Source organism: Marmota monax, unplaced genomic scaffold (assembly GCF_021218885.2).
Source record: "Marmota monax isolate L192 unplaced genomic scaffold, Marmota_monax_Labrador192_F-V1.1 WCK01_AAM20220418_F8-fsc00002, whole genome shotgun sequence".
NCBI lineage: Eukaryota > Metazoa > Chordata > Mammalia > Rodentia > Sciuridae > Marmota > Marmota monax.
The window spans coordinates 19904883-19920393 of record NW_026693571.1 but is presented as its reverse complement, the minus strand read 5'-3'; the positions used below and the strand labels follow the sequence as shown (position 1 = coordinate 19920393).

Below are 15511 nucleotides of genomic sequence, written 5' to 3'. Positions count from 1 at the left end.
CCCTTAGTCCAAATTTTCTTGATCGAATAATTTGGCAAAAAAAAGTGCCTAAATATTACAATGTGATGCAATTCCAGAATAATTAATGAAAGCATAACATAAAATTTTTATTTGTTTATATTCAAAAAGTATGTTGATTAAAAGGCTGTCACACCTCATTAAGGTAACTCTTCCATCTTGGGATCAAAGGCAAAATGAAAAACAGACTTTATAAATATCAGATCAGCACTTATTTCTAGAATTATGTAAATTATCCTTTGTTAAAATGTGTTAGTTACTTCTCAGGGTCATAAACATAGCCAATCTCTCTAATAGGGATGTAAATATACTATTTGGAAAACAGAAAAATTATATGAATAAGAATGACAGTTAATTTAGTATTGTAAATACATAGCAACTATATGATTCAGTGAGTATAGGCACACTCACCATTAGAAGCTTCTATTTGCCTCCTGGTTGTTCTTTTTTTGGCTTTTTGTTCTGTAGTAGGAGAATTTTCTCTCTTAGTCAGGAAAGAATTTAGCAGAGTAACATTGAATGTTCTCTTCAGGACAGAATGTCTTATAAATGGACTGAGCTGTGGAGATTCAAACACAACAAAAGCATATTTTAATCATACAACTCATAAACTTTGAAAAATTGTTTTTCATAATGAATAATGAGCTCATTAATGTAAACTAACTTATCAACACCACTCATTAATATCTTACATATGGATTCCTAGGGTTAATAGTTATAAATACATTTGAAAATATAAAATGTTATTAGCCATAAATTTAACTAAAGTATATTAATAGTCTTAACAAAAGTCATAATAATATTTTAGGAATTTGGTGAAACCTATAATATTTTTTAAATGTGCATTTTTTATATATTAATATCAACAATTGCTATTCTTAAAATACATTTTGTTTCCAATAAAGTCATATACTAATTTTCTCTCAACATTGATCCTTTCAACAAGTATTTATTATATACATATGTCCAAACTTTTTTAGTACTGTGGACATGCAGTACTAATATGAGTGTATTTACCTTCAACTATTTAACATACCAATGAGAACATTGAGATAAAACAAAAATTTAAGACAATATTAAAATAATTGAGTTTTCATTTAGCCAATATTTATTTGAGTGCCTTCTTTGTGACCAGTACCAGTCCTTAACATAACTCTATCAATACCTCCCTTTCTTTTTTTTTCTTTTTATTTTCTATAGATTTAATGAGGTAAAATTGAAGTACAATAAAATGCACATATTTGAACCATGCAATTTGATGAGTTTTGACATATATGTAACTAATACAATCAATATGAAAAGGTTTTTTTTTGTTTTGTTTTTACTTTTTTAACAGACTGTGTTACCTGCATGGATTTATTACCTTAGAAATCAATCACCTTAAGAATTCAGAACCGGCTTTCTGCTTGCTGTCTTGATGGCTCTGTATACACTGTCCGGCAGCGGCACCTAGAGGTTGGAGCTGGGCTGCGTGCCGAGCCCTGTCCTCCGAAGGCTGGACTGCAGCCTCGAGCGTCTCTGTGGCCTGTTCGCCGCTGCACCTTCGGGCAGAGCCTGCTCTGGGGTCGTTCTGCACCCCCCTGCCAGGGGACCCGTGCTCCGGAGGAGGGGGACGGAGAGCCGCGGCGGCAGCCGCTTGGGCCCCTGGGGCCTGGCACCGGGCTGAAGAGCTGCAGAGGCCAGGGCGGCTCTGCTACGGTCGCAGACAAGCGCGGACGCTCGTCAGCGCGGCCCAGAGTTTCATTTCTAGAAATCTGGACTGGAAACAGAAGCAGCAGTTTGTATAATCCCAAGAACTTGCTTATACCAGGAAGCTGTAAGGGCAACATGAATATCACTGAGGAGATGTAACATGGTGGCAGGCACAGAGAGATCAAGTCTCTGACATCTTCAACTGCGCGGGCATAGGGAGCCGTAAACTGTCTAAATGCTGTTTGCTCAGGATCACTAGGCAATGCTGAGCTGACGTGGATCTGGGGTGTACAGGCTGGGCCCCTCAGAACACACACACTGAGCCCGAATCGGAGGCAATTAAGCTCCGGTTCGCCTGCTTCATGTGACTCAGCACTAACGATCCCGCTGAAATAATTGGCCGGCCCTTAGGAACTTACAGAGGTAAAAGCCAACCGAGCCTTCATAGGCAGTGGCCACAGGACTGAAACGGGGATTGGGAGAGACAGTCAGGACCCACCCCGTTGCATTGGTCATCCGGCAAAGGGAACAAACGGTCACCATTTGCATGGGATATCACCATGGCAGAGAAATGGCATCACGGGCGGAGGAGATAACTGCATTGAAACCAGCGCGACAGGTGTGTAATCCCCTAGCCATCTCTCTCCACACAGCGGGGAAACCTTAAGGGCCACTCCCAGCTCTCCTGTGAACGCAATAACCAGACCCAGGGAATCAGGAGTGGCGCAGGACTCACGGCGCGGAACTCCCGGCTACCGCTCCCACCAGTGCTGACAACTGAGGTCTCTTGCACCAGCTACCGGGGGCGTGGCTACAGGAGGGCAAGCAAATTCGCTGGGGGATCTCAGCCCCAAGCTCTACAAACTTAGGGTCTGAGGGAGGCAAACAGGGAGAGTGAGCCCAGGTGTTCATGAAAACAGGGCTCCCAGGAGCAGCAGACCTGGCGTGTAGCCAGTATTGTGGTGAGTGCCACAGGTGAGCACGGCCTGGCTTGAGGAAACACAAGACAAGGCCCTAGACACTCAGGATTGGAGACCCGCCCAGTCTAGGAGAAAGAGCTGCTGCACAGTGAATGGTTCCCACCTATTGACAGGAGAAGCTTGGCCCAGTGGGCACAGCTCCACCTACTGGAAGAGAAGTTAATAGAACTCTAGGACTGCATTTATTATTATTATTATTATCATTTTTTTCTTTTCTTTTTCTTTTTTTTTCTTTTTTTTCTTCTTTTTCTTTCATTTTCAATTTTTATTTGTTGTTGTTCTTTAATTTTTTTCAATGTTTCTATTTTTTAATTTTACTATTATTATTTTTTTAATTTTAATTTTCATTTTTTATTATCACTATTATTTTTGTTAAAATTTTTTTTCATCTTTTCTTTCTTTCTTTATTATCTAATCTTTGTTATTCTTGTTTCTTTTGTCTTTTCATTTCTTTTCAATCTTCTTATTCCCCCTTCCTTGAATTCTACCTGCCTACTCTCATTCTCTTTAGTGACTTCTTCCCTTCCCTTCTAATATCTTTCCTCTCAAGCATCAAATAAATCTATAAGAGTAAACAGTAACTCAGCAGTCAAACAGAACAAGAAGTAACATGAGCAGCATAAAAAAGCAAGGAAGAAAAGGAGTACAAACAATGAAGGACAGCCTAAATATTCAGGAGGACCTAGAGTCAGCAGAAAAATGGTCATATAAAGAACTCAAGGAATACCTTAGACAGATGGAATGGAACCTTAAAGAAGATACGAGACAGCAAATCCAAACAGTGAAAGAACACTTTGAAAATGAATTACATAGACAGATAAAAGAAGAAGTTAAGCATCTTTATCAGGAGATTGAAATTATAAGAAAAAACCAAACAATAATTCTAGAAATGAAGGAAACGATAAACCAAATTAAAAACTCAATTGAGAGTATCACTAACAGAGTGGAGCAAGTAGAAGCCAGAACATCAGATAATGAAGACAAAATATATCATCTTGAAAAGAGCCTAGCCAACTCAGAAAGGCTGGTTAAAAACCATGAGAAAAACATCCAAGAGATATGGGATAACATAAAGAAACCAAACCTACGAGTCATCGGGATAGAAGAAGGTACAGAGATTCAAACCAAGGGAATGAGTAACCTGCTGAAAGAAATAATTACAGAAAACTTTCCAGAAATAAAAAAGGAAACGGATATACAAATTGTAGATGCATACAGGACACCGAGCACACAAAATCACAGTAGACCAATGCCAAGACACATTGTTATGAAGATATCCAATATACAGAACAAAGAGAAAATACTAAAAGCTACAAGAGAAAGGAGGCAGATTACATTCAGGGGTAAACCAATAAGGTTTACACTGGCCAGAGCAATTAGACAGACGAAAGAAATTAAAGGCATAAAAATAGGAAAGGAAGAACTTAAATTATCACTATTTGCAGATGACATGATTCTATACCTAGAAGACCCAAAAGGGTCTACAAAAAAACTACTAGAACTAATAAATGAATTCAGCAAAGTGGCAGGATATAAAATCAACACGCATAAATCAAAGGCATTTCTGTATATCAGCGACAAAACTTCTGAAACGGAAATGAGGAAAAACACTCCATTCACAATATCCTCAAAAAAAATAAAATACTTGGGAATCAACCTAACAAGAGAGGTGAAAGATTTATATAATGAAAACTACAAAACCCTAAAAAGAGAAGTAGAAGAAGATCTTAGAAGATGGAAAAATATACCCTGTTCATGGATAGGCAGAACTAACATCATCAAAATGGCGATATTACCAAAAGTTCTCTATAGGTTTAATGCAATGCCAATCAAAATCCCAACGGCATTTCTTGTAGAAATAGAGAAAGCAATCATGAAATTCATATGGAAAAATAAAAGACCCAGAATAGCAAAAGCAATTCTAAGCAGGAAGTGCGAATCAGGCGGTATAGCGATACCAGACTTCAAACTATACTACAGAGCAATAGTAACAAAAACAGCATGGTACTGGTACCAAAACAGGAGGGTGGACCAATGGTACAGAATAGAGGACACAGAGACTAATCCACAAAGCTACAACTATCTTATATTTGATAAAGGAGCTAAAAGCATGCAATGGAGGGAGGATAGCATCTTCAACAAATGGTGCTGGGAAAACTGGAAATCCATATGCAACAAAATGAAACTGAATCCCCTCCTCTCGCCATGCACAAAAGTTAACTCAAAATGGATCAAGGAGCTAGATATCAAATCAGAGACTCTGCGTCTGATAGAAGAAAAAGTTGGCTCCGATCTACATATTGTAGGGTCGGGCTCCAAATTCCTTAATAGGACACCCATAGCACAAAAGTTGATAACAAAAATCAACAAATGGGACTTACTTAAACTGAAAAGTTTTCTCTCAGCAAGAGAAACAATAAAAGAGGTAAATAGGGAGCCTACATCATGGGAACAAATTTTTACTCCTCACACTTCAGATAGAGCCCTAATATCCAGAGTATACAAAGAACTCAAAAAATTAAACAATAAGAAAACAAATAACCCAATCAACAAATGGGCCAAAGAACTGAACAGACACTTCTCAGAGGAGGACATACAATCAATCAACAAGTACATGAAAAAATGCTCACCATCTCTAGCAGTCAGAGAAATGCAAATCAAAACCACCCTAAGATACCATCTCACTCCAGTAAGATTGGCAGCCATTATGAAGTCAAACAACAACAAGTGCTGGAGAGGATGTGGGGAAAAGGGTACTCTTGTACATTGCTGGTGGGACTGCAAACTGGTGCGGCCAATCTGGAAAACAGTATGGAGACTCCTGGGAAAGCTGGGAATGGAACCACCATTTGACCCAGCTATTGCCCTTCTTGGACTTTTCCCTGAAGACCTTAAAAGAGCGTACTACAGGGATACTGCTACATCGATGTTCATAGCAGCACAATTCACAATTGCTAGACTGTGGAACCAACCCAGATGCCCTTCAATAGATGAATGGATAAAAAAAATGTGGCATTTATACACCATGGAGTATTACGCAGCACTAAAAAATGACAAAATCATAGAATTTGCAGGGAAATGGATGGCACTAGAGCAGATTATGCTTAGTGAAGCTAGCCAATCCCTAAAAAACAAATACCAAATGTCTTCTTTGATATAATGAGAGCAACTAAGAACAGAGCAGGGAGGAAGAGCAGGAAGAAAAGATTAACATTAAACAGATACATGAGGTGGGATGGAAAGGGAGAGAAAAGGGAAATTGCATGGTAATGGAGGGAGACCCTCATTGTTATACAAAATTACATATAAGAGGTTGTGAGGGGAATGGGAAAATAAACAAGGAGAGATATGAATTACAGTGGATGGGGTAGAGAGAGAAGATGGGAGGGGAGGGAGGGGGGATGGTAGAGGATAGGAAAGGTAGCAGAATACAACAGTTACTAATAGGGCATTATGTAAAAATGTGGATGTGTAACCGATGTGATTCTGCAATCTGTATTTGGGGTAAAATTGGGAGTTCATAACCAACTTGAATCTAATGTATGAAATATGATATGTCAAGAGCTTTATAATGTTTTGAACAACCAATAAAAAAAAAAGAATAAACAAAAAAAAAAAAAAAAGAATTCAGAACCCCATCCCCACTTCTCAACTACATCAAAATTAAACGGTGCACTTATAAATATCTCTGAGGACAATAACTTTTCTTTCTGATTCACACTCCCTTCCCCAAGAACATATACAGTAGGATACATGAAGAAGTTGAGAACTGAGATTAAGTTTCCAAGTACATGTTAGGTTTATAGTTTTCCACGGTTGCCTGCATGCTATAAGATGATAGCTACAGGTTTAAAGTCAGTTTTTTGAAGAAGTAAAATTAACAGCTCTCAGTACAAATTTAGACTCTTGGACACTTCCAATTATCTGTGACCTCACGAAGGTTGCCACTACTTCCTGAACTTCAATGTCCTCATTTTTCAAAAGGACTCAACGCTACCTACTTTATATATGTTTTGTAGGTATACTAATTGAATTAAAATATATAAAGTATTCCTGGGTTTAGAAACAATACGATTTAGTAGATAACAGCTTGAAATTTTTCTGTGTCTTCATGAGTAACCTCTTAACCTCTCTGTGTTTTGTTTGGAAATAAAAATGATAAAATAATACCTATCTTTTAGTATCGTTATGAGGATTCAATGAGTGAGTATGTGAGCCCAGCATAGTGGCACATACCTGTGACCCCAGAGGCTAAGGAGGCCAAGGCAAGAGGATTGAAAGTTCAAAGCCAACCTCTGCAATTTATCAAGGCCCTAAGCAACTTAGAGACTCTCAAAATAAAAAATACAAAGGGCTGGTGATGGGGTTCATTGGCTAGCCCCCTAGGGGTTCAAAGATATCAAAAATAAATAAATAAATAAAGCCTCTAGGGGTTCCCTGGTACCAAAAATAAACAAACAAACAAATAAGTGTAAAGCGTATCAATCTATTGTACCAAAACTGTTATGCAACTATTAATATCTTGCATAGTATCCTCCTGAGAGTAAATATTTGTATTAAGTTATTTAAAAACAAATTTCATTCTTGTAGATAGAGAAAAATAACTGGCAAGGTAAAATGAGACCTGAGCTCAGCAATGTACACAATACTGAATGTTCATTGAGATAGATTACCCAAGCATACCCTTAAAGTAAAATTAGAAAGAATATTATTTCCAACAGCATAAGATATTTGGAGGTACTGGCATTGGTAAAAAGTGTTGTCTTTTGTTGAAAGGATTATAGGATAAAACCATTATGTTTTGAAATAAATAAAAGATACTGAGGGAATTTCCATTTTGTCTTCTTGTTTGCTTTTCTTTTTCACTCAAATTATCATAGAAATAAATGACCCAAGAAATATGTATTAGGGAAAATCCTAATTTGAAAAACAGGGATAGAATACTGATCAATTGAGATTTTTAAAGAATTACTGAAAGATGTAATGAAGATGGCAATGTCCTGAAGGGAGAGTTAGAGAACCAATTCAGCACTCCTATCTACCATTCCCAAAACTTTCTTCCAAGCAGAAATGCTGACTTCAGAAAGTTGAAAATTTGTTGTTCTTTAGAAATGAATAAATCAAGTAATGTCATTGGGAGTGAAATATCAGAGTTAATATAATATTGAGAGGCTGCAACTTTAAGTCCTGACTCAACACTCTGCACAATCATAGAAATAAGCATAGTCAACTTTGTTTCTGGCATAGGATCAAGATCAAGCTGAGATACTAGCATGTCTGAAGCTGGACACCAGGGAAATCGAAGTACAATGGAAGTGTGAGGTTTCATCTATAGTAGAGGCAACAAATTAAATTATTCCTGTGGCTATGCACCACATGAGTTCTTTCTATATCCTTCCCCAAAGGCTCCTGGCTCTAAAGAGGTCTGATATTGAAAGTTCATATGAGAAAGATTAGGAGACTAAGATGGTATCATATATTTTAAAATTTTTTAAAAATGTGGCTAAATCCCCCAAACAGGTGGTAAATTCAGTAGAAAGTAGTTTTCTAGGGTAATATGCATGTAGGCATTTAGTGTATAATAAAATTGATATTTCAATCAACTGGAAAGGATATATTCAAAGGTCACAAGTACTGGAATGTCAATTTCATATTTCTAAAGAAATAAATGATTATTATTTCTAGACATTAAAGGCTCGTGCAAATGTAAATGTTTAAATGTTTGAAAAATGGAATATTAGAATACCTAGAAGAAAATGCTAATGCATATTCGATTTAGAATTTATTTTAGGAAATTATTTTGATTCTTCTCTGGAAGGTACCTGAAATAGTATTTATTATATTGCTCCTTTTACATAATAAGAACTCTAGTAAAGTCTTTCAAATTTTCTAAAAAAGAACTTTTGACAATGTTTTAGAAATTATTCCTAAAATATGAAGCTATTTTATACAGTTAGAATATCTGATTTGAAAACAAGGCTACTATTTAATATCAAAATTTATGTGCTCTAATTCAAGACTTATGATAAAGCTAAAGCAATTAAGACACTATGGTATTGGTGAAAGAACAACAAATAGATCAATGAAACAGAACACAGAGCCCAGGAATATACCTACCCAAATATATTCAACTGACCTTTGACAAAGGAGCAGAGGCAATAATTAGAGCATAAAGATAGTCTTTAGGCAATATCAACAGGAAGCTATACAGAATTAATATTTAATGACATAAATAACCATGATGAATATGTGGCAATGACCAAAAAGCTAAACTTTAAGATTATTACATTGAGTGAAAAAAAAATGAAGTGATATGGATGACAGCACATAATCATAAGTTCTTAACTATGCAAAAACATCTAATTAACAACTTGCTTCCTCTGAAATCATATGAAAGTGGCAGAAGTAAAAAAAAGTGGCATTCTTACTAGAGAGATGAAATAGTTATTTTAAATTCAAAGCATTTTCCACCTGAAGATAGGAATGAATATGAGATGGGTCTTCAGTGTATTTGATGTGCATTGAAATCATGTTCAGATTGTAGCTTTCAGAATACCAAAGTATCTGAAAGTACTTGACTGCAGCAAAGAGCAGTCTAATGTCCACTTAGGCTTTTTATATTCTGTGTTCTATGGTTTGCAAAACTGATTTAAAATTAATCAGAGCTAAAGAACAATTTATATATGCCATTTCATTGAAATTATGATAAATGTGTTTGAAATATGAATTACAATTGAGGTAAAATCAATACAATGTTAAAAGTTATGTTTCTGGCTCAAACTCATAATGAAATATATTAGAATATATTCTAATTTGCCATCATTTATAGTTTTCACTGAAATTATAACATAGTGTATATCTTTATGTGCAGTAAATTACACTACTTAAAACATTCTAGTCACAGGTTATTAGGGCATTTTTTATTTCTATGTTTTTAGGATAAAACCATATATATTCCCCACTCCCCCCTGACAACTGTGGGGTGATTAATGCCTTTTCAAAGTATAGTAAGGAAAAAAATAATTCAAAACATTGTTCCCTGAGAAAAATGAGAGGACAGTGACCTGTTAACTTTTGTCCTAGTGATTAGAAGTACAAATTTTAGAAGACAGTATAAATAAATATTAAAACAAAGCTTACCAGATAGTTTTTTTAAAGTCACTATAATAAAAAACAAAGACTGAAGACTTGTCCTAGGTTAAAGGAGATTAAAAGTACGTGGTAATTGAATGTAATGGATGATTCTGAATGCATATTAGAAAGATCAATAATAGTATTGTAACAATTTAAAATTTCTTGTATTTAATAATAGCTTTTGGTTACACAAGAGAATATCTTCATTGTTAGGTAAAAAAAACTGCAGTGTTTAAAAGTGAAATTCAACATTTGAATTTTTTTCAAAATAAATGTTGAAATGAAATGTAACCTCAAAATTAAGACTCTTCTCTATGACTATCATGTGTTAAACTGCCCTTTCACTTCTATGGTTGCAAATCATCTTCCCCTGAAAAAAGTCCTCTACTCAGTCTAGCACCAAGCAATGAAATGTAAGCCTCTTTAAAAACAAAGAAGTCAGGCTTTTAAAAAAAATTCTGGGACTTTAACCCAGGGCCTCATGCATGCTAAGCACATGCTATATCACTGAACTATACTGCACTCCCAACAATGTTAGCCTTGATGTTAAAGGGCTTCAAATTTATTTTTCACCTAATGTTTTATAAAATTTGTATTATTGAGCTGTTTTGGTCTTTCCATTCATCTAGTCTATTTGGAAAAATTCTACCCAACACTCTCTTACAGGTACTGAAGGGACACATGTTCTATTTTTTTTTCCTTGTGTTATTATATAATATCTTCCTCTGACATTTCAGTCTTTCAAATAATTAGAAAGAAATAAAGAAAATGGATAAGTATTACACAAAATAATCTTAACTGAGAATTTTCTAGAAATGAATTAAGGCCAAAGTCTTCCATTTGAAGGAAAAATAGAGTCATATGTCTACATTAGGCATAGTTCTAAGTAATATAGAATAGAAAAAAGGAGCTTCTGGTTCACTAGAGGAGAAATAAAGCAAAATAAAAAAATAACCCAATACATAGTACACAAGCTCGTAATAAGTAGAAAAGTAAGAGAAGGACGCTATTACAAGCTGGATTTGGAGAGCAATCTGAAAATCTTTAATGGGGTTTCCAGGGAAAGACTTGAACCAGATTCTCCTGCCTTAGCCTCCTGGGTCACTGGGATTACAAGCATGTACCATTTCTCCCAGCAGCTGCTATTACATATTTAACCTTCTAAAATTAATCATGTATTTAAGTAAATATTTATTCAAATTATAACATACATTATAGAAATTTATGCAAATATGACATAATAAATTTTCAAAAAGTGAACACTCTTGTACAATCTCCATCTTCTATCTTGGCACAGGTTGGAAGCCAAATTTTCAACATCTGGCTTTTGGGGGCATTTAAAATCTAAACTAGAAGAGTGAGCAGGAATTTTATCCCCCCCGAATCTATTGAAATGAACACATAGTTTTTTATCTTTATTTAATTTATAAATGTGGTAAATTATGATTTTGAATATTTTATTTTTGTTACTCTTATTTTTCTTCATGTTTTCAAGGAGTCTTTTATACTTTTCATTCTTTGCCTCTTTGAATTATATTCTGATTCCTCACATGTAGCTTCAATTCATCCCTCAATTGTACATAGCCTTCATAATTTTTTTATTTAAGTACACTTTTTCATAGATGTGTATATAAGTTCCAGAAGTTGTATTGTCTTTTAAATAAATAGTTTGTTTAAGTATAGTTTTAGGTTTACTGAAAAATTGCAAAGATGTTACCTAGAGTTCCCATATACAAAACCCCTACCTTCTTCATTATTAATATTTTTAATATTACAGTATTGTTGTTGTAATTAATATATCAATATTAATGCAATTAGTCAGATTTCCATTCCTGAAACAAAATTCCTGAGATACTCAACTTAAAAATAGGATAGGTCTATTTTGTCTTATAGTTTCAGAGATTTTAGTCCATGACTGACAGTTCCTATTGCTTTGAACCTATAGCAAGGCAGTACACCACAGCTGGGAAACAAAGAGAGAAGGAAATCAGGGGCTGGGAAAACAATACCCTTTTCTAGGGCATGTCCCCAGTGGCCTAACTTCCTTCCATTAGGTCCTGCCTCCTAAGAGATCTACCACCTCATAAGAGCATCACTGGCTAGAAACCAAATTTTCACCACATGGGCCTTTGGGAGACACTTATCCAAATCATAACATATGCATTATTTTTGATAAATTCAACATTTTATTCAGTTTTTCTTCATTTTTAACCTAATATTCTTTTCTATTTCAGGGTCTCATCTTGATATCATAAGACATTTCATAGCTATATTTTTCTGTAGCTTCATACTTCATTCCTATTTATTACTATATATTATTCCATTACATAGATGTGACACAATTTGTTTTTCTATTTACCTGCTGAACAATATATTAGTTGTTTATACATATTTTCTTCCAGTCTACTCTTTGGTCATTAAGCAAAAAACTGCAATAATATTTGCTTGAAGATTCTGTATGGGATCAGATCAGTTGGGTAAATATCTGTAGGCATGATTGCCAGACTTTATTTATGATTATATCTAAATATGATTTTCCAAACTAGTTGTAGTGGTGTGGACTCCTAACAAGAATGAGTTCCTGGATTTGTTGCTGTGCATTCTCACCAGCAATCTGTATCATAGGTTCTTAGGTTCTTAGTGATTTTTTATTGATATGCAGTAGAATCTTATCACTGTTTTAATTTGCATATTCTAATAATAATGTTAATCTTTTTTGAAATGTATATTTGCCCAGTTATTGTGCCTGATACTTGTCATCATGAATAAATGGTAATAAACAGAGGATAAACTGAAGTTTTTAACAGAATATTTGAAAGAAACCTAAACACATTATTTTATAGTTATATAACAATAATCAAAAAAGGCATATTTATTATATCTAGGTCAATTCAAAAATTTTGTGAGTTTAACACATCCTTAAAAATCACTTAATTTTCTGGTGCTTCAGTTTTCTTCACCTGGTATGAAGCTTCAGAATCATTTTAGCAATGTTCTTTCTCCTAGAGAGTAGACTTTTATTATGGAGAAGACTATGGGCATTACAATGATAATTGTTCTCGCCAGGCAGGTTCTTTAAAGTGATACTTCTGGTATTCTCAGTAGGAGAACCTCATATTCAGCTACAGGAGAGAGAACACTTGGATGTGTGGGGACCCACTAAGTGTGCGGCCTCTTTAACTCTCTCATTTTAGGCTAGTCCATACTCAACCACCAGTAATTTGTCAAAATTACCATATAAATACTTCTTCCAGTTTTACTCCACTGACTCCAGCTCCAGTTCTCACTTGGATAACTGTGCATTTGCCTCTCTCTCCACATTTCAAAGTGGTTTATATCACTATAACTTTAATTTTTAGATGGGTTCAAGGAAAGTCATTAGTTTTCAGTTTGTCCAACTTTTTCTTGTAAAGGCAACAAAGACAACTTCTAAGCTTTCCACATATTATAGCTGAAGGCAAACATCTATTTACTTATTTAAAAATTCTGCTCTTTTTGAATGGGTGGATGTTTTCTAGGCTTTTTATCCTGAGTTCCATTATCTCATTTAATCATATAAATCATGAAAATGTTAGTCTTTTATCAGATCATTTTGTTACATACTGTCTTGAGTGTTGATTCTCAAAGTGTTTATGTATATTTATTTTCCTTTAGAGAACTTTGTGAATTTTTTTATTGTTAGTTTATTTTCAACAATGGTTACAGAAGAAAAGACTGTTCAAAATTGAAAGTAGTCCTACAAAAAAGCATTGTTTTATTCTATAAGATTTCAGGGTTTTAAAATAGTTGTATCTATTTATTATTATAGCAAAATATAATAAAAACTGTATCCAAACCTATGATTTAGTACTATCACATCAATTCCTTCTGATAAATACCCAACTATATCTAGTCTCCAGCAGCCAGGCCACAGAGCCTATGTCTTTGATAAAACATTTCTTTTAGAGCCTTACTGAGTAGTATAGTTGATAGATGTTAAGATTCATCTGTATCAGTTTAATTTGTTAACATACAGATCTTCCCTAATTATTATTCTGTGCATTCCTTTATGGATTTTTGTTACTGTTCCTTGTTTATTTTTTGTGTTATATAATAATGATTATACTGTACATATGTACAATGCAAGGTTTTCCACAAAGCTCTTCAAACTCTTCAGAAACATATTTTAGGATTGCATAATATGCCACTGTGTGGTCATATCATATATTACTTCAACTATTACCTAATATGATTTATATTGTTTTAAGTTTTTCCCTTTTAAGATAGATCATAGAACAAAGAATTATTCAATCAGAGTGAATATTTTGAATTTGTTAGAAGACCTGATTCACACTGTTGTTTTCTTACACTTCTTGTTACTATGTATCTTTTTGAAAATATTTTTTACTAACTTGATTAAAATGCATTGTTATCTAGTTCTTTTAAATAATTTGTTTAGTTTAATAGTCATGGAAATCATTGTAAACTATTTTGACTCTTACTGGAGTGGTTAAGAAGAGTGTTTTTCTGGAGTTGTGCTGGCTATTTTTAGAGCCAAGGTCCACCTCTTAATGGTTTTGCAAATGATTCTAGGTGCTCATTTTAATTTTCTAATAATGGGAATGAGTTCTTAGAAAAGAACTTAGAACACGGTAAGTGATCTATATCTATTACTTATCAGTAGAACTTGCTAATGACAGTTTTCTATTTCTTTCTATTTAAGTGTATTTGCTTATTCTTCATTCAAAAGATTTTACTTTTTAGCTAGATAAGTATATTTCTCTGTTCAATTTTTCTATTGCATTTATCAGTATATTTTTATATTCTTCCAGGATTTATTTTATCAAACCATACAAAATATATAAATATAGTAAAAATGTTAGAATAAATAATGATGCACTTAAAATAAAGTTGTTAAATTAATAAATATAAAAAGGAAACTGGTGATCATTTTTCAGGTCTTTTCAGAAGACTACATAATAGATGGTTTTATGGCATTAATCATGCATTCAAGTGTGAAATAGGATTACCTGTAAGTTCAGTAATAGTTATAGAGTTTGCTAAAGATATTTGCAATAGACTTTCTGGTACTCATACTAGTATAGTTAAAACCCACAAATGTGTGAAGAAAAAAAATAGTTAACATTTTAGTGACATTTTTTAAAAGTTCACAACATTCAAAGGAAATACTATAGCTGAGAAATAGAAAATGACTAAGTTATCTCCAGCATCTGAAAAGGTCATAAGATTTGCCTAGCCACTGAATTTAACCTGATCTTCCAGGGAAGAAATTATCAGACCCTACTTTGACATTATTACAGGTGCAGGAAATGAGCCATATTCATTGCTTACAGTCAAAATCTTACAATATGATAATTTTTAGTTTTTATGGCAAATCTAAGAGGTATTCTTTATTTCTTTAAAATGTTAAAAGTATAAGATTTTACTTTGATGATTTTAATATTTTAAATGGTAAAAGCATATAAATTCTTAATTGTATATTATCATAATTGAATACACTTCTTCCTTTATTCTTATTTAAAAATATCCAAAAGCATCATCATTCAATTCTAATGGCAAAAGTAAAACAGAATAACCATATGATGACTCAACAGAAGTTTTCAACTTGAAAATAAATTACATGTATAATGAGTTCAAGATTTCATCTTACATTCATACAGTATTCATGTTATATGAACCACTAAGCA

General features: G+C 33.9%; 1 protein-coding gene across 1 annotated transcript in view; it reads right to left on the bottom strand.

The window, feature by feature from the left end:
* Window positions 1-406: 406 nt before the first annotated feature.
* Window positions 407-15511, bottom strand: part of Stpg2 (sperm tail PG-rich repeat containing 2) — a 548790-nt gene continuing 533685 nt past the window's right edge. The window contains exon 13 of the mRNA XM_058583945.1: window positions 407-577. Coding sequence (XP_058439928.1) covers window positions 407-577 — 171 coding nt within the window. The remainder of the gene's footprint in view (window positions 578-15511) is intronic.